The sequence below is a fragment of the Euleptes europaea genome, chromosome 13 (genome assembly GCF_029931775.1).
Source record: "Euleptes europaea isolate rEulEur1 chromosome 13, rEulEur1.hap1, whole genome shotgun sequence".
Classification (NCBI taxonomy): Eukaryota; Metazoa; Chordata; class Lepidosauria; order Squamata; family Sphaerodactylidae; genus Euleptes; species Euleptes europaea.
In genome coordinates, this window is record NC_079324.1 from 59,737,784 (window position 1) to 59,757,356 (window position 19,573).

General features: G+C 48.5%; 1 protein-coding gene across 1 annotated transcript; it reads right to left on the minus strand.

The window, feature by feature from the left end:
• Positions 1-1,614: 1,614 nt before the first annotated feature.
• RFLNA (refilin A) lies at positions 1,615-18,590 on the minus strand. The gene is made up of 3 exons (XM_056859672.1): positions 18,261-18,590; positions 5,289-5,398; positions 1,615-1,948 (listed from the first exon to the last, which is right to left on the minus strand). Exons 1-3 carry the CDS (start codon positions 18,477-18,479, stop codon positions 1,615-1,617), a joined length of 663 nt encoding a protein of 220 aa, XP_056715650.1. The 5' UTR covers positions 18,480-18,590.
• Between the last annotated feature and the right edge of the window lie 983 nt (positions 18,591-19,573).

The window sequence follows — 19,573 nt, forward strand, 5'->3', positions numbered from 1 at the left end:
AATGTTCCCTTTGCCACACAGAGATTTTCATTGTTGGCTTCCATTCTACATTAAAAAATAATTCAGTTTCTGAATTTCCAGTAGACAAGCTTCACGATGAATCTGGCTGGATCCTCTCCATGCTACACACAAAGAACTGAATTATCCGGATCTTGTCAAACCAGTTGGGATCTACATGAGTCTAGGGATATGTGAAAATTTTCCTATTTCTTTTCAAGGATATTACTGAGTTCCTATAAACTGGCATCAGTGTTCTAAACATTTTTGCAGATATGCAATTCCTGCCGTGGTCAGTACTCCCAGTTTCTGAATCATGGCTGCGAATTACATACACGGTTGGCTTAAATGTAGAGTTTCTCTGCTCAAAAGCACGATCATTCTTATCAGTATAATGGAGATCAAATAATTGTTGCATGCCGGATCCGCAATTGGCTTAACTGGTTATCATTCCCTGTTCAAAAGCACAATTTTTCTAGGCAGCATAATGGCAACTGAACCACTGCTGCATACTATATGCATGATTTCCTTTAATTGTACACCATGGACAAGTAAGCTACGACTCTCAAGTCCAGTCCCTTTCCCACATCTTCACACACACTCTTCCTGTCCTATTCGTTTACCTCAGGCTAGATTTGCGACTTTGCAAGTCCAAGCAAAGCCAGTTTCCCCACCTCCTCATGTTTCCACAGAACCGAGCTCCACATCTGGAAAACCCTGGCTTGAGTTTTACAGTCCTTTTTCACAAAGCATTTAAAACAACAACAACAACCCTTGGGTCCCATACACAGTCTTATTAAAAGCTGCCAGCTTACAATTATTTAGAGCGAATGATTGTCAAAAACACAGCCTCCTGCAGGAATGAGTTCCCCTGAACACTCTTACCCTACACAACATTACACTTGGCTTTCTGAGATTGTCTATGTGTTACAGCTACCCTAGAAAAGAATCCTCTTCTTGGCTTTTTCTATATACACAGTTATTTGCTAAGGCGACGTAAACAGCCGGTTCCTGATTCAGCAACACCTCGACCACTGCACAAATACCACCGTTTGCCTTTCCCTTACCATCTTCATGGCCGTTTATTTCTGATGGAGCCATGACCACGGCCACCTAACCAGCATGCTCTCAGGATGAGACCAATGTCCCGTATGGCCCACCATGATCTCTCTGATGCCTCGGTCAGTGAAATTTGACGTCACCGTCCTCTCCAAGGAAATGCTTGGCAACATCCTACACGCTGCAGACAGGGCCTTCAGAAGATGATAAAAAACAGCACTTTTTAAAAGGCAACTGAGGGGCTTTTTAGGTTGCATTAAAGCATGAATTGAGCAGAGTGGATTCACAGTGAGAAGAATAAAAAAAAAAGCCCAGCCCTTAGCTGCTTCAGGTATGAAGACGAATCTCTCCTTTGGTTTCTTCTCAGAGCAGGGGAGAGAAAAACAACAACATTTGGGCTGGGTACTGCCAAGGCCACGTGTGAAAATTAATGGCCCCGGCGGTGGTGAACAGAGGGCCTCAGCCAAAGACTGGCAGTCTTGAAAGGGCTTTGCCTCTGGTGCAGGCCTAAGCCATGCATTTTGGTTAAGAGTTCCCCACGGCAGGAGGGATGCCGTATTAAAGATGCCCGGTGTAGATGATGCAGGGGCTGTTCTCCTCACAGAGCTCTAGCTGCACACTTGACGCAAACCAGCGTTTGGCACATCCCAGGCTATAGTTGAGAGTGGTCCGGTAAATGTTCTTTGCGTGTTTTGGGAAGATGATGGTCGTACTCTGGAACCTGAGGGGCTTCTGGCGCGGCTCGAAGATGAGCTGAGACTTGTAGTTCCGCCACGTGCAATTGGGGGCGGCGATGACGGTCTCACTGTAGGTGGTGACGGTGGGCATCGGGCAACAGAATACGTCGTCCTTGTAATGGCGCTCGGAGCCATATTTCACCTCAGAGTTGCACCTGTACGCACAAGCAGCACAAAGTCACACACATGCATGCTTTCCCATGTTCGTTGTTATGTTTTAATTCCTTACCCGTCCCATCTTCATGGCAGGTAGCATAAGAATGACATCCAATCAAAAACATAAATAAACACAAGAAATGGCCTTGCTGAGTTAGATCACTAGGGTTGTCAACCTCCAGGTGGTGGCTGGACACTTCCTGCTATTACAGCTGGTGTCCAGGTGACAGAGATCAGTTCCCCCGGAGAAAACGGCCGCTGTGGCAATTGGACTCTGTGGCCTTGGAGTCCCTCCCCTCTCCACCCCCCCAAATCTCCAGGTATTTCCCAACCCGGAGCTGGTAACCCTATGGATCACTGGTCTATCGATGTCACTCTGGTCTACCCTGACCAGCAACTGTTTTCCAGGGTCCCAGGTAGAGAGTCTTTTACTTCATCTCCTTTAGAGGTGCTGGAGACTGAACCCGGAACTTTCTACATGCTCAGACACACTGCTCACACATACTACTCCTATGCATATAGTCTAGCTTCGATATGGCTGGCTACACTTTTGTCTCGCTAAAGCCTTTCTCAACAACCAGCTCAAACCCCATCTGCCAGCCCCATTTTCTCTGGGCGCTGATAGGTTTTTAGACTCCTGAGAAGTTGGAATGTTTTAAAGCATTCCATAGCACTTCCACAACTAAGTCAATGGGTAGGGAAGGCTTATTTCAATCAAATGGTGCTAGAGCTTGTGTAGTTAATAAATCCAAAGGTTTTTAAAGATTGCAGCCTTTTTTACCTGTATTGGGGGGGTGTTGCTTTTCCCAAGCTGTCCAGTTTGGCACAAAGGTTTTGCCAGTTTTAACCCCACAGTCTTCATCAACACATTACAAAGTCCTCCTGTCTGTTTTCGCATTCTCAAGATGCCCCATGGAGCTGCAATTGGCTCCTTTGTAAAGATCACTTTACTTATTACACAATAAATTTCAGAACAGAGCTAATAGCAGTTCCATGGGGCGATCTAAGAACACGGAAACCACAGTGGGGGAAGCGACAGCCGCTTCTCCCTGCATGCCATGGTTGCAAACAGAAAAGAGCCAGCGTGTGTCCAGGAGGCACAGAAGACCTATCACACATGTAGAATCATAGAGTTGGAAGGGACCACCAGGGTCATCTAGTCCAACCCCCTGCACAATGCAGGAAATTCCAAACTATCCCCCACACCCCCAGTGACCCCTACTCCATGCCCAGAAGATGGCCAAGATGCCCTCCCTCCCATGATCTGCCTAAGGTCCCAGAATCAGCATTGCTGACAGATGGCCATCTAGCCTCTTCTTGAAAACCTCCAGGGAAGAACAGCTTACCACCTCCTGAGGTGGTAAAAATTCCTTGTGTGATACAAAGTCCTTGTGTTGTTCCCCAACAAACACAAGGACTTTATGGCCCCTTGTACATCTCTTCAGGACAGCAATGAATGTTCTAAAAGTTATCTCCACAAGTTCCACAAATAGATATCTAGATGCATCTTGGTTAAATTTATGCATATTTCCCATTGCACACCCAATTTGAAGCGGCAGCCTTTACAGACCGTGAACACCAGCCCTGCCTTCAAAGACGCTGGAGGATGCAATGCCCCTGACTGCCAGGTAGCCGTCGGGGTTTAGCATGGTTTGCTGCTTCCAGATCTTTGAGGCGCAACCAGCAGCAGCTGAGGAATTTGCAGCTCTGTGTATAAAAAGATTAAACACTGGGTGTGGCGCACGGCCTTTGCCAACACCCTGGAGGAGGCTTGGCCCGCAGAACAGCACACGTAACACAATCTGCTTTAATGAGTTTTGCACAGCTGGGTTCGAAGGCCAGCAAGCCGTTTGGTGCAAAGAACAGAAGCCTTCGACAGCAATTGGAAAAACATCCTGGCTGGTTATTGCTTGACTATTTGAGATTTCTCAGGGTACTCATGAACACACGGAAACTGCCGCTTACTGAATCAGACCCTTGATCCATCAAGGACAGTACTGTCTACTCAGACTGGCAGCAGCTCTCCAGGGTCTCGGGAAAGTTGTGGCGCTGATTATTCCTTGCCATGCGAAAGAGGAGAGGGAGTGGAATTCAGGATCCTGGAATCTCTGTTTTAGTGATAGTCGTGAACAGCACAGCAGCCTGCTAGTTCAACCTAGCCTGATCTTTTCTGACCCTGGAAACTAAGCAGGGTTGGCCATGTTTAGTACTCTGTGTGTGTGTAAAGTGCCGTCAAGTCGCAGCCGACTTATGGCGACCACTAGGGGTGTGCAAAAAAAAATTTTTTTTTTTGTAAAATTCAGGTTCAGGTTTATTGGGCTCGGGTTTTTTTCCCCAGGAAACCCAAAATAAACCAAATTCCCATACCTGTAAATATGGGAATTTGGTTTATTTTCAGGTTTCCCGAAAACATTTGACCCGGGCGGGCATTTTTCGAGGTAGAGCCCCCAAACTTGCAGGGTAGCTTGCGGGGACTCTCCTTGCAAGAACCCCCAAGTTTGGTGAAGATTGGGTTGGGGGGTCTGAAGTTATGGGGTCTGGAAGAGGTCGCACTCCCGCCTCCATACAGAAGCAGGAATGTAAGAGTCAGATTCTCTGTTCGCTAATGCTTGTCTCTGAAGGAGGGGGCGTTTGCTTGCTTCTTCCAGAGGCATAACACCGGACCCCCTGAACCCAATCTTCAAACTTTGGGGTTCGTGCCAGGAGAGTCCCTGAAAGCTACCCTGAAAATTTGGGACCTCTACCCCCCAAAATGCCCCCCCCACCACCAATTGTCTTGTTTATGGGCTTCCTGGAGGCCACTGTGTGAACAGACTGTTGGACTTGATGGGACCTGATCTGGCAGGGCTTTTCTTATGATGCATACCTGTTCTCTCCAGGATCAGAGGAGCATGCCAAATATGTTAGGTGCTGTGGAACACAGGCAGGATGGTGCTGCTGCAGTCGTCTTGTTTGTGGGCTTCCTAGAGGCACCTGGTTGGCCACTGCATGAACAGACTGCTGGACATGATGGACCTTGGTCCGATCCAGCAGGGCTTTCCCTATGTTCTTAATTAGGATAAGACCACCAACTCTTGAGACTGGGCAGCTCTCCAGCTAGGAGTCATGTTCTGCCTCAAATCTGAGATGAATTCAATGTGGAATCTACCTCTCCCCTCCCCACCCCTTGCTGCTCCCTCCCGTTGGCTTCTTCAAAAAACTTCAGCTGCCCCCCCTCCCACCCTGCCACCCACGACTGCAGCTTGAACCACCCCTCAGCCCATTCACGAACACCGCTAATCTTTCGCGGGGGCGCGAAAACAACCATACAGGAAACACAAAAGAAAACCCGCCAGTTACCTAATTTCTTGCTCTGGTTCAGGGTTGACCTCTATGCTTTCGCCAAAAAACACAGGATACATCCGAGGCCTCATATCCGACGTGGATGCATTCAGAAGAAGGTACGGGATCTAAGAGCAGAGAAAGGGGGTGGGGAATCAAGAGTTTAAGACTTTGCAAGATCATGGGATGTTTACTACTGTAGAACCTGTGATGGGTTTTGAAGCAGGCCCAAGAATGCTAACGAACTTACACCGTTACAAGGGTATGGCGCATACATATTGGTGTGTATATGTCCATATATGCCCTTATATGTGCTACCTTCAGAGTCCCACAATCCTTCTACCTAGGGTTGCCCATTCCGGGTTGGGAAATACCTGGAGGTTTTGGGGGTGGAGCCTGAGGAGGGTGGGGTTTGAGGAGGGGGGACCACAATGGGGTGTGATGACTCCATTCCACCTTCCATAGCAGCCATTTTCTCCAGGTGAACTTATCACTGTCGCCTGGAGATTAGTTGTAATAGCGGGAGATCTCCAGCCACCGCCTGGAGGTTGGCAACCCTACTTCCACCTCAAAATCAAAATGGAACCAAGGCTGGAAGGAGAGGGAGGCGGTTCTAGATTAATGCAGGGTGTCTGTACATACAACACACACTCACTGCATTTCCAAAATTAAATATGCGTGAACCAGGCCTATATATGGTCTGAATTTTTGGAGCGCGCTGCAAAACTAATTAACACGGGATTGATCTGATTTCTTTTTTTCAGCATGTAGATCTGGTTGTGTGTGTGGTGGGGGTCAACTGGATGTGGTACCACTGCATAATTATCTTTGCGCACATACTCTGGCACTTTCAAGGGGCTAAAATCCTCGGTACATCGAACACATTGCCCCGATATCAGGAGGCCCAGCTAACACCCCTTTCCTTTGTATGCATTCAGACTTCATTTAAAGTCAAAGGTGGTAGAAGCTCTGGACCTAGGCTTATGAAAAGACTTTGGGTATAAATAACTCCTCTGACACCACACTTTCAGCAAACTGGATTCCTGACACTTGTCCACAGCATAGCGGGGCAGATGGTTTTCTCACAAAGGATAGCAGCTATTAGACCAGACAGATAAGTTGAATGCCCATGTCCATTATACCTCTGGGTTCTATGTGCTATGCACAAACAACAGGGGGAAGTTGTTACTTTTGTGGCTGTAAGCAATTGCAGAAGCATCTGGCTGCTCTCCCCCACCCCCCTCCAGAAACAGAATCTAGACGGGAAGAATTTTTGGACAGATTATTTAGATTTACGTTACATTCTTTCACACGACCAAGTTCTAGTGCATTCCACCCTCTCAGCCACTGTGAAAACCATCTCAGGCCTGCACCAGTTTTTTGAATCTATTATCCCTTTCAGATAAAGGCTTGGCTTTATGTGCTGTGCTCTCCCGGCTGCTCATCTCCCACCTCCCTGGTTTGCATCTGCAGAGCTTGCCCAACTGGAACGCTCTGATGGCCAACGTGTGTGTTTTTTTTCTTTCGAGGACCTGCAAGGAGGCAAACCAAACTTAACCGCAGGCTCCCCTCCAGCTGAGCTCAGCAAACAAGCCCTTCCCTGTTCCACAGATGTTTCTGGGTTTTTCACTACATCAATGCAAACCGTATGGCATGGTCTACCGCTGGCCCAGGGGAGCAAGTTTTTTGACATGGTGGAGATTAACGGTTGCCTTTTGCTGTCTTCATTCTGAACAGACATTCTACGCCCCCAGGTCTCGAACGAGAACAAGGTATAGACAACATGCAAAGGGCAAAAAAAGCCACCTCAGATTTGTAAATGGAGACCCTCTGCAAAGACTAAACAAGTTGACATAAGAATGTAAGGAAGCCCCTGCTGGATCAGACCAAGGTCCTTCAAGTCCAGCAGTCTGTTCACACAGAGGCCAACCAGGTGCCTCTGGGAAGCCCACAAACAAGACGACTGCAGCAGCACCATCCTGCCTGTGTTCCACACCACCTGATATAATAGGCATGCTCCTCTGATCCTGGAGCGAATAAGTATGCATCATGACTAGCATCCATTTTGACTAGTAGCCATGAATAACCCTCTCCTCCATGAACATGTCCACTCCCCTCTTAAAGCCTTCCAAGTTGGCAGCAATCACCACATCCTGGGGCAGGGAGTTCTACAATTTAACTATGCGTTGTGTAAAGAAATACTTCCTTTTATCTATTTGAATCGATGAAGAACATGACGCCCTATGGGATAGGCACTGAAGAACCTTACTGCCTGATTTGAGTCCGGTGGCACCTGAGAGGCCAGCAAGAGCTTCAAGGGATGACCTTTAGAGACTGAAAGCGCCCTTCATCAGGTACAAGCTGGAATGGCGATCCCTGGGCCCTCTCCATTTCTTTCCCTAGATTTAACAGCCACCGGCTAACCATCAACCACTTCACACTTAAAAAAGGTTTCGCAACGGGAGTGGGTTGGTTACACAGGAGGGGTACGTCCATGCGTTTGGACAGCGGAGATTTGCTACATTCGCAGAAGAATCGCAAGACAAAACAGCCATGCGTTTCCGCCCATACCGTAAATATTCCAATCCAGAGCTTTGTGTGCACACAACAAAGCCTTTACACATAAGAATTGCCCAACTCCCAAGATGGGATGAAAGCAATCTCCATTGCCAAGAAATACCTAAATCGGGGCACCTGTGTTTAGGGTTGCGGAATTTTAAATCCTCATGTTCCATCTTTTCCTTCCATATTTCTAACAGCTGCTTTTGAGATTTTGCCAGAAGCATTTTTTTCCGGTACAAATGCACATTTCAGCCCCGTTTTTAATCAACATGTTCTGCCCTGCAATTATCAACAGCTGGTATGCGTAAAATGTTATGGAAAAGAGTTATCTGATGTGCCTCTCATATCCTACCCTAAAGGGAAAGGAAGTTTTGCATAGCCCTGACCTGCTTTCAACCCTGCAGCGTCGGCAAAAGAAGATTCTGCCACACCGATCTCTTTGTGAGGGGAAAACCAGCACAGCACAGTTTGGGCCGGTAGCTTTATCAATCCGAAAGCTTTAGCAAGTTAGTTAATTGGTGGCGTCAATTATTAACTGGTGGCTTAGAATCTGGAGAGCGCATATATTTGCTGAGGCTAGACTCTGGTTTTATCATAAGACAGTGAAAATCCAACACACCAAAATTGCTTTTTCTTATAACAAGAGGTGGTAAGCTTAAATTTACAAGTTAAGAACCACTCTTCCTTCAGTATCTCCAAAAGACACCATTGCTGAGGCTTAGGTAGTATAGATCAGTGGTCGGCAAACTCATTTGTCAACAGAGCCAAATATCAACAGTACAACGATTGAGATTTCTTTTGAGAGCCAAATTTCTTAAACTTTGCCGCTCAGTAGATGCACATCTTCCCCCATGCGCGTCCTCCAAACTCAAAATTAAGCCCCCCTGCAGAGTTTTGAGAATTTAGATGGGGGGAAATGTGCATCTGTGTGTGTGTGTGTGTGTGCGCGTTAAGTGCCTAAATCAATGTCCTCCAGTGTCCCATTCTTAACAGCCTTGCTCAGATCTTGCAAACTGAGGGCCGTGGCTTCCTTTATAGAGTCCATCCATCTCTTGTTGGGTCTTCCTCTTTTCCTGCTACCTTCAGCTTTTCCTAGCATGACTGTCTTTTCCAGTGACTCTTATCATCTCATGATGTGACCAAAATACGACAGCCTCAATTTAGTCATTTTAGCTTCTAGGGTCAGTTCAGGCTTGATTTGATCTAGAACCCACTGATTTGTTTTTGTTTTGTTTTTGGGGAGGTCCACGGTATCCGTAATGTGCATCTATAGAGCAGCAAATCCAAGGCAAAACCTCCCGTGCATCAACGGCCATGCACAAATGAGAAGGAGAAAAGCCATTGTCACCTGCACACGCACCCCCCCACACACACACATACACCCGGTGCCCCGCAGCCACGCCCGGCCCAAAGTTCTCGGACTCCACGAAGCCAGCCTGGCCGCGGTGAGGGAGACTCTGAAGCAGAGGGCGGGGCAGAAGGCAGCGCCCCCGGCCCGCTCTTCCCCACGTCCCCGCCCCGCACCTACCTCGGCCGCAGCCGACTCCCCGCAGCTCCTCACCCTCCGGCTCCAGGGGGTGTGCTTCCCCAGCCCTTCCTCCGGCCAGCCGGCCCGGCCTGCCCGGGCTGCGACCCCGCATTTCCACCCCCTGGCGGAGGGCCGCGAGCCAGGGGGGAGCAGAGGCGAGGCGACAGCCGCCCGCCTGCTCGCCGGCCACTTGCCACCTCCACATGCAGGGAGGAGCCGCAGCACGCTGCCTCCTCCTCCTCCTCGAGAGCCGCACTCAAGTTGCCAAAGAGCCGCATGTGGCTCGGGAGCCGCGGTTTGCCGACCACTGTTATAGATATTGAATCAATTAATCTCATCAAACCAAATAGTCAACTATATAAAGTCAGATTATAGTTTCCGAGTAGGGTTGCCAACCTCCAGGTACTTGCTGGAGATCTCCCGCTATTACAACGGATCCCCAGCTGACAGGGATCAGTTCCCCTGGAGAAAATGGCCACTTTGGCCATTGGTCTCTATGTCGTTGAAGTCCCTCCCCTCCCCAAACCCCGCTCTCCTCAGGCTCTGCCCCAAAAACCTCCCACTGGTGGCAAAGAGGGACCTGGCAACCCGATTTCCGAGGGTAGCCATGTTGGTCTGCTAGATTTGAGTCCAGTAGAATTAGAATAGGTTTATAGTTTTAAAATTCTTAATGTTTTAATGTTGATATATATTGCACACTGTATTATGGTGCTGGAAGCCACCCGGAGCCTGGCTCCGCCAGTAGGGTTGCCAATGGCTGGAGATTTCCTGCTACAACAATGGATCTCCAGGCAACGGCAGTCAGTTCACCTGGAGAAAATGGCCACTTTGGAATTCAAAATAACTAAATAGCTCCCCAGAGACTGACAAGATTTTTTTTGGGGGGGTATGAGTTTTCAAGAGTATCTGACGAAGGGAGCGTTGACGCTGGAAGCTCATACGTAGGGTTGCCAGGTACCCACTGGTGGCGGGCAGCCCCCCCGGCAATTTACCCCTCTGCCCGCTGACCACCTGAGGGTCGGCGGGCAAACGTGCATGCACATACCGCGCGCGTCACTTCCAGTTTAGAACCGGAAGTCCCACCTCACGAGGGGTCTTATACCTCTTAGTTTGAGTGGTAAAAGGCTGCTTTACCACTGAAACTAAGAGGTATAAGGCCCCTTGCGAGGCGGCACTTCCGGTTCTAAACCGGACGTGGCGTGCGTGCGTCGAAGTGCACGCACGCACACTTTCACACAAAAGCCTCCCGCCGGAGGAGAAGAGGGACCTGGCAACCCTACTCATACCCCAAAATCTTGTCAGTCTCTGAGGTGCTACTGGACTCAAAGTTAATCAGTGGAAAACCAAAAAAGGTGCAACAGATTATTTTAAAATTGTCAGTTGTTTTTAATACATGAATTAAAAAAAAAAACCAGGAAGTGAGTGTCATCTTAGAAGAGGCATAAATCTAAATATAAATGCATATAAATAAATAAATAAAAATCCCTAGGGTTGCTAAGCTCCAGGTAGTGGCTGGAGATCTCCTGGGATTACAACTGATCTCCAGGCGACGGAGATCCGTTCCACTGGAGAAAATGGTTGCTTTAAAAGGTGGCATCTGTGGCACCAGTTGCTTTAAAATGGTTGCTTTAAAAGGTGGCATCTGCTGAAGTCCCTCCCCAACCCCACCCTCCTCAGGCTCCACCCCACAAATCTCCAGGTATTTCCCAACCTGGAGCTGGCAACCCTACTTAAACATGGACCAGCAATCCATCCAAATCGGGTCCCTATCTGGCTGGGACGTGTCCTTCAGTTCTCACACAGCTGGCTGCCTGAGGCCCAGCCAACAGATCAGTAAATTCTCCAGACTTCTCCTCACTGTTTCCTGCCAGAAACTGTCTTCTCCTATTATAGGGGGAGGGAAGGGAATCTGGACTTTGGTGTGGCAGCTGCAGAAAAGGGAAAAGTGAGGTGGGGGGGCTAGTTTAAGCACACTTTCATTTATGAGCACGTGTTGATTCACTGGAAGAAGCCGTTGTCAGGGTCCAGAGATGTACAGCCACTACATACAGCAATGGTGTTAAGAACATAAGAAAGGCCACACTGGATCAGACCGAGGCCCATCAAGTCCAGCAGTCTGTTCACACAGTGGCCAACCAGAGGCCTCTAGGAAGCCCCCAAACAAGACGACGGCAGCAGCACCGTCCTGCCCATGTTCCAAAGCCCCTAATATCATAGGCATGCTCCTCTGACCCTGGAGAGAATAGGAATGCATCGTGACTAGTAGCCATTTTGACTAGTAGCCATGGATAGCCCTCTCCTTGAAATCCCTAAACAGTCAGAGGGCTTCAACAAGCTATCAAATGCAGCCGCCTGGAGAAGATTCCTATTGCCTAAGCATCCTAGACAGATGTTTGACCAACCTTTCCTCGACAATTCCCAAGAAAGCAGATACCCAAAAACGCATGCTTGTAAATCACTTGCTCATCTACAACAAGTAAGACCTGCTTCTAGGTGACCAGGCACGTAAAGTTTACCAAACTTGGCTCTATTTTAAGCTACAAACAGTTAGTTTAGAGAAGCTGGACTAGTAAACATTTTAAAGGGCTTGAACACATGAAGCTGCGTTGTACTGACCCTGGTTCACCAAAGTCAGTATTGTCTACTCAGACTCGCAGCAGCTCTCCAGAGTATCAGGCAGAGGCCTTTCCTGCTTGCCTAGTCCCTTTAACTGCAGATGCCGGGGATTGAACCTGGGACCTTCTGCATGCCAAGTAGATGCTCTACCACTGAGCCACGGTCCCTCCCTCGGGCTTGTAACTTCTCCAAAACCCTAGGTATGGTAGGTAAAATATCTTGTTCTGTTGCTGTACTGATCTGATAACTAGGAAGTTTTCCTACCTTCCTCTTCATTTCGCCCCCACGCCACCTTTCTTTTTACTGCATCTTCTGCAGGTGCGGACAGATTATCAAGGGGTCCTGGTTTTCTCCCTCCTCCAAAATGCGGCACGGCCAAAAAGCAGAATGAAGTGCCAGCGTTGGAAGAGGAGCAGGGCAGCTACTGACAGGCCGCCAAAAGGAAATAACAGCTTTTCTTACCCTTTCAATTCCTAAGACCAGTAGCATACCTTTAATCGCTCTCTGGATCTTCACCAGCTGATCTGTGAGCACAACACACTAAAAAGGAAATGGAAATTCCATCCAGCTGAGATTCTATAAGACGACCAGGTCGCAGACTGAAAGTTTTTGGATTTGGCTAGTTTGGCTAGAGGGCTCGCACACACACTCAAATATATATGCATATACCTATATCTATATATTTAAGCAAAGCAGCCGCTGGCATTTTCAACAACCACAAGCAGGCGCAGGCCTGAAATTCTAGCAACGCAGTGGTCTCTTGCGCCAGAGCTGTGCGTACTCCTGGCCAGAAAAAGTATCCATGTCCTATGCCAAGGAATCCAAACTCCGAGCCAAAGAAACACAAATGTGCCACTCAGAATAAATTATGGAAAGCAAGCAAATTTTCATAAAGTTACTTATAAATGGATAATGTATTCTTGTTGGAGGGTTGGTGTTTTTTTCAGGATCCAAGTTGTTTTGGCAAGGCTAGAGGGGAGGCACAGAAGGAGAAAGAGGGCAGGGGATTAAAGTCTGTGCCAGGGATAGAAATTCCACCCCTGACCACTGGAACGTGGCCAAGAGCCCCTCTAGTTCCTGGCTGCTTAGCCGACTTGGCTTCCCATTTCCACAATCATGAGGGCCAGAAACTTTTTTTTTAACCCAAAAGAAGTCAAGACTCTCCCCTAGATTTTGCATTCGAACAGTGTACATCAGGAGTGTCGAACTCAATTGTTACGAGGGCCGGATATGACATAAATGTCGCTCAGTTGGGCCGGGCCGGGCCACGCCTCGCCAGCCGAGATCGAGAGTAGCGGGGGTGGGCTGCCTCAACTGGCTCGTGGGCTGGATAAGAGCTCTCAAGGGGCCGGATCCGGCCCACGGGCCTGATGTTTGATGCAAGTCCTGCTTCTAAGTCTATCTGCAGACTTGCTTGGGACATTGAGTCTAAAAAGAGGGTGCAGTGGTGTCCCATTTTGAACTGGCCACCACGATCTCCTCTGGCTTCTCCTCAGAGGACTCCCCTCTGCCCAGGCCCCCTCTTGAACACATGAACAGATGAAGCTGCCTTCTACTGAATCAGACCCTTGGCCCATCAAGGTCAGTATTGTCTACTCTGACTGGCAGCAGCTCTCCTGGGTCTCAGGCAGAGGTCTTTCACATCACCTCCTTGCCTACTCCCTTTAACGGGATTGAACCTGGGACCTTTTACATGCCAAGCAGATGCTCTACCACTGAGCCACAGCCCCACCCCTCCTCTCTTATTGTTGCAAGTTGTGAAACAGCAACCATATGCCAAACTCTGTAGTCGTGGGCAAAAGGCCACATTTGCTGACCAACCAAAGCCACATTTGTGCTGCTCATTGGTATCTTTTTAACGTGCATTTAATGACCGCTGGATTGTAAGCTCAGCGCATAGTCCCAACAGCTGGGATGTTTACGTCTCATTTTGAGCGTGAAATTGCTTGGTTATTGTCAGATACTTGAGAAATAAAATAAATTGAGGAATGTCAGATCTAGCTCTCGAAGACCTGGCTAGTTGTGTGATTTGGTTACCTAGCAGCATGGGCACAGCTTGGTGTAGGGTTGCCAGGCCCCTCTTCACCACCGGCGGCAGGTTTTTGGGGCGTAGCCTGAGGAGGGCGAGGTTTGGGACTTCAACGCCATAGAGTCCAATGGCTCAAGCGGCCCTTTCCTCCGGTGATCTGATCTCTATCTGCTGGAGATCAGTTGTAATAGCAGGAGATCTCCAGCTACTACCTGGAGGTTGGCAACCCTAGCTTGGTGTTGGCAGGGAGGGTGGTTAAACCTAAATAAACTCACTGTATGTCACCTTGGGAGTGTGGATCTCACGTTCCAAGATGGGTGGGGTTACATCAGCAGCTAAAGCTCTGCTCATTTTTGGCAGGAATTCTGTATTTTTTCTCTCTCAATTCCTGGACTCCAAAATGTAGAACCCCTTTAAAATTACACAGAGACATGCTAGACTTGCCAGGGGGATGCTGGAGTTCCCTTTCAGGCTCTCGAGACAGGCTACACTGGACCTTGGCGTGGCGACCTGAGGGTAGGATTCATCCTGTTTGCCTCTCTACACAGCTCCACCCATAAGATGGAAGACAACTGTAGGGAGACCAACCAAATGAGGCTCCTTGCCTTGATACGCCTGACGGGGGCCATTTATGCATGGGTTCTTTCACTCACGTTGACCCCCATCTGTGTCGGTTGTTCCTTGGAGTTATGCATGAGTTTTCCCTCCTTGCTGCCAGCCCTCAAAAATCCTTGGACTTCCCATTACTCCGTTAACCTGATTTTTCTCTCTCCCCTGAGCTCAGCCTGGGTGAAATCTCTGTGCATAAGGCAAAGCGCAGGTCAAAGAGTGGGTTTCTCTCACAGCCAATTACAAAGCAGCGTGTAAAGAGGCGGGGAGTCAAATGCTTCCTTCCTGGGAGCTCTTTCTGAGCAGAGGAAAGGCTTTTTAAAACCGAGGGTTGGATTTCTCCCCCCCCCCCACACCTTTCAGATTGCTCCGGGTTTTGTTTTTATGTTTTTACTGATGGATTGAGCAAAGCGAGGCAATGGGTCTCCACCATCACCACCACACTTTGGTTTCAGGCCAATGATCATGGGAACTGCCAAGATTGTAAAAAACTTTAAACCAGAGATTGGTTTGACGATGCTGCTAGCATGGTAAAGGGCAGGTGTTTTTTGTTCCTTTTTCAACATCTACAGTAAGCAGGTTTCCGTTTGCCCAATGCCTGCACAGGAGAGATGAACAAATGAAGCTGCCTTCTACTGCATCAGACCCTTGGTCCAACAAAGTCAGTATTGTCTACTCAGACCGGCAGCGGCTCTCCAGGGTCTCAGGCAGGGGTCTTTCACATCACCTGCTTGCCTAGTCCCTTTAACTGGAGATGCCGGGGAGTGAACCTGGGACCTTCTGCATGCCAAGCAGATGTTCTACCACTGAGCCATGTCCACCAAGCTCCCTAGAAGCTGCCCTGACTTTCCCAAACGAAGTACAACACTTGAGAGAGCAAACAGACAAAACTCCTGCTGCACACTTTCCAAGCCTCCAGGTGCCTTCGCATTTTATTCCTACCTCCACAGCCACAAGGACCAGAAAACTACTTTCTAAAAACAGAATGCTTATGTTTTCAGGAATGTATAAATCCACATGATATCCTCCATCTATTTCTTTTCTTTGTTAAAGTGTTCAATGGCTTTGATCTATTTACTGTAACTCCGACTTGCTGTTTATTATAAGACAAACCTCTGTCCATAAGGGATGGGAGGGAATTTTTTTGCATTCCAAATGTTCTGTGCTTCCCTCCCTTAAAGCAGAAAGTGTTATTCATATATGTTTGCATAACTGTTCTTTATTAATAGCAAACTGGTTTGTCTGAATGGTTTGCACTCACCTAAATGGGATACTGGCTGGGATACTGGCAGTGCAATCCTAAAGAGAGTTACTCCCATGGGGTGACGTCACATCCTAGGCAGACTGTGTTTACGGGGTTGGTTTGCCAGTGCCTTCCCCAGTCATCTTCCCTTTACCCCCAGCAAGCTGGGTACTCCTTTTACCGACCTCGGAAGGAAGGAAGGCTGAGTCAACCTTGAGCCGGCTACCTGAAACCGACTTCCGTCAGGATCGAACTCAGGTCGTTAGCAGAGCTTAAACAGGTACTTAAATCGGAGAGGAAAGGGTAGGGCAGGAGAGGCAGAGTGCCTACCCTCACAGAAAAATGCCTACCTCCAATTTCTGTCCACAGGGCGCCAGATGCAGGCTGTGCATGCCCTCCTCTGTGGGGAGTATCCCTGATTGCAGAGGGCAGCATGCATGCGCTATGCCATGGAGGGTAGGGGCATGGTGCCGCTTGGATGGGAAGCAAATGCTTCTCGTTTCCTTCTTAGTCAGCACAAAGAGCCATTAAGCTGGAAGGTGTTGGACTCTCCTGCCAGCAGGATTCCTTTCCCTGATTCTTATTTTTCATAATTCGTTATGCTTCTTCTTGTCACTGGGAGAGGCAAGGAGCTATAGGAGGCCCCGACCATGTGTAACCTGACCAATGAAAATCTTACTCAGAAGAGTTGGTTTTTATATGCCGACTTCCTCTACTACAATCCCCACAACAGACACCCTGTGAGGGAGGTGGGGCTGAGAGAGTTCGGAGAGAGCTGTGACTAGCCCAAGGTCACCCGGCTGGTTTCGTGTGTGTAGGAGTGAGGAAACAAACCCAGTTCACCAGATTAGCCTCCACTGCTCATGTGGAGGAGTGGAGAATCAAACCCGGTTCTCCAGATCAGAGACCACTCAGCTCTCCCTATGGCTCTTGAAATTCATTGGGCATTGCTTAAGTATAGCTCTGCGACCACAGGGACTAGAAAGCCCCACTCCTCTTTTTAAATAACAAAACCTGAGATTTTCCAGGAAGTCTGTGCCACATTCTGGGGGTTTGTCCTGTGGCATATACACCACCCTATCCACTAATCTTAGTGGAACATATTTCCAGCTTAAGGAAATAAGATTGGTGCCTCAGCTTCATGATACAATATCTTTCGTGCACACATGATGTTTTGTAGGGCTGGGGAAATACTTCTAATTCTTAGGAATCCCATTCCAACTTTCATGTGCCAACTCCACTCAGAAGCAAGTAAATATTTTTGTTCCTAGGGACCAGCATTATATTTCTAGGTGCTTCAGCAACCAGACCCCTGGGGAACCAAGCTCCTGGGAATTTCTCCAACCCCGCAACTCAGTTTTCAAATGAATAAAGTGCTTCTCTAGTTTATTCCTTAGTGGTTCATGCTTGAAAGAGGAACACAAACAGTAAAATGCACCGTTCGTGCTCCAAGATATTATCGTCTTCCTGGCTGACTTAGCCAGTTCTGCTCCAACAAAGATTGTAAAGAACTGTCGCGTTCTCCTTTATATGTTGTTCTTTGGTTTTTTTAGTACGCAAATTTTTACCTTGGTATTTGACCTCGAAAACAAGTTTGAGCATCCTACTTACTGCATACATGTAATGAAGGCCCCTACGTAGGTACTTGTTTGGTCACCTGGGGTAAGTAAAAACAGTTCCCAGGTGATCAGGCAGAAAAGAGTGTTGTTTTTTGCTTTTTAGATTATTGGTGTACTAAAAATGTTTTCATAAGAACATAAGGCCATGCTGGATCAGACCAAGGTCCATCAAGTCCAGCAGTCTGTTCACACAGTGGCCAACCAGGTGCTTCTAGGAAGCCCACAAACAAGACGGCTGCAGCAGCACCGTCCTGCCTGTGTTCCACAGCACCTAATAGGCAAGCTCCCCTGCTCCTGGAGAGAATAGGTGTGCATCATGACTAGTATCCATTTTTACTAATGGCATGGATAGCCCTCTCCTCCATGAGCATGTCCACTCCTCTCTTAAAGCCTTCCAGGTTGGCAGCCATCACCACATCCTGGGGCAGGGAGTTCCACAATTTAACTATGCTGCCTAGTAAACGTGTGTGTGTGTGTGTGTAGGAACTTTTGTGGACACAGAAAGCAATCTTAAGCCGGTCTACTCAGAATCCTACTCACGTTTACTCTTAGGATTGCATTCTTAATTTCTCGGGCAAGAATAAGGATGATACCTATTCGTGAGCCACCTCAGTTAACATAACAAGCTTTCAAGTAGCACAGAATTCTTCAAGCATTTGTACCTAAGTTAAATTGTTCCCCTTGATCTAGCACTGTCATGGATGATTGCTGAATCCCACAATCTCTCAGTCCCTAACACACCCTCCCCGGTTCTGGGAAACTGCCTGGACGAAATGACGCTTACCACTTTCCCCTCTTTAGCCTCCTTCCTGTGCCCGTGTTCTGGGATATCTGCGGCCACGCCGCTGCCCCCTGCTCTGTTTTCGCCGATGCTCGGAGACAAGGAGTAAAAGGGGGGGCTGGGGCTGGGAGGCAGCCCGGAATCCGGGCTGTCCAGCAAACCTTCCCGGTTCTTCTCTTTCAGGCTTTCTTCCATTCCTTGCAGGTGAAGGTGACCCACCATGACTGGGGGGGGAAGTGAGGGCAAAGGCAGCCAAGCCGATGAAAATCCACCTCCTCCTGCAGGGAGGCGAGCAGGGGTGAGGCATGCAAAGGGGTCCGCCGTCAGCCCCCTCTGATCCAGCTCTCCCCAGCTACTCCAGAGACTCGAGGCCGTTGTGTCTTGTAGCTCCAGCTGACCCTTCTGGAAGAAGCAGAGAGAACAAGTATGAGTCACAGGCTTTCCCCCATCAGTACTGAGAAAGTCAGGCGAAGAACTGGAGAGAGTGGGGAACTGAAGGCAAGGGAGGAATAACTGACCCAATGGCCCAGAGTGGCCTGATCTTGTCAGATCCTAGAAGCTAAGCAGAGTTGGCCCTGGTTAGTATTTGGATGGGAGACCACCAAGGAAGTCCAGGGTCGTGGTGCAGAGCCAGGCAATGGCAATGAAGAAGAAGAGTTGGTTTTTATACGCCAACTTTCTCTACCACTTAAGGAAGAATCCAACCGGCTTAAATTCACCTTCCTTTCCCCTCCCCACAACAGACACCCTGTGAGGTAGGTGGGGCTGAGAGAGCTCTAAGAGAGCTGTGACTAGCCCAAGGTCAATCATCAGGCTTCATGTGAAGGAGTGGAGAAACCAACCCGGTTCACCAGATTAGCCTCCGCCGCTCAAGTGGAGGAGTGGGGAACCAAACCCAGTTCTCCAGATTAGAATCCACCGCTCCAAACCACGTCTCTTAACCACTACATCACTTCTGAACGTCTCGTGCCTTGAAAACCCTACAGGGCTGTCATAAATCAGCTGCGACTTGACAGCACTTTCCACCACAAACTTAATACAAGGTTAAATGGGACCCCCCCCCCAAAAAAAAACTTTTCAGTTGATCTGTCTTGCATCACCCAGGGTGGCCTGATGTAATCAAATCTTGGAAGCTATTTAGGGCTGGCCCTGGTTAGCACAAGGAGCCCCGTGGCGCAGAGTGGTAAGCTGCAGTATTGCAGTCCAAACTCTGCTCACAACCTGAGTTCGATCCCGAAGGAAGTCGGTTTCAGGTAGCCGGCTCAAGGTGGACTCTGCCTTCCATCCTTCCGAGGTCAGTAAAACGAGTACCCAGC

Coding starts and splice junctions, on each gene's coding strand:
- RFLNA (XM_056859672.1), bottom strand. CDS start 18,479: ATGGTGGGTCACCTTCACCTGCAAGGAATGGAAGAAAGCCTGAAAGAG. Junction 5,399..18,260: donor AGGCTAAAGAGGGGAAAGTG/GTAAGCGTCATT, acceptor CTCTGCTCTTAG/ATCCCGTACCTTCTTCTGAA. Junction 1,949..5,288: donor GAACCAGAGCAAGAAATTAG/GTAACTGGCGGG, acceptor TTGTGCGTACAG/GTGCAACTCTGAGGTGAAAT.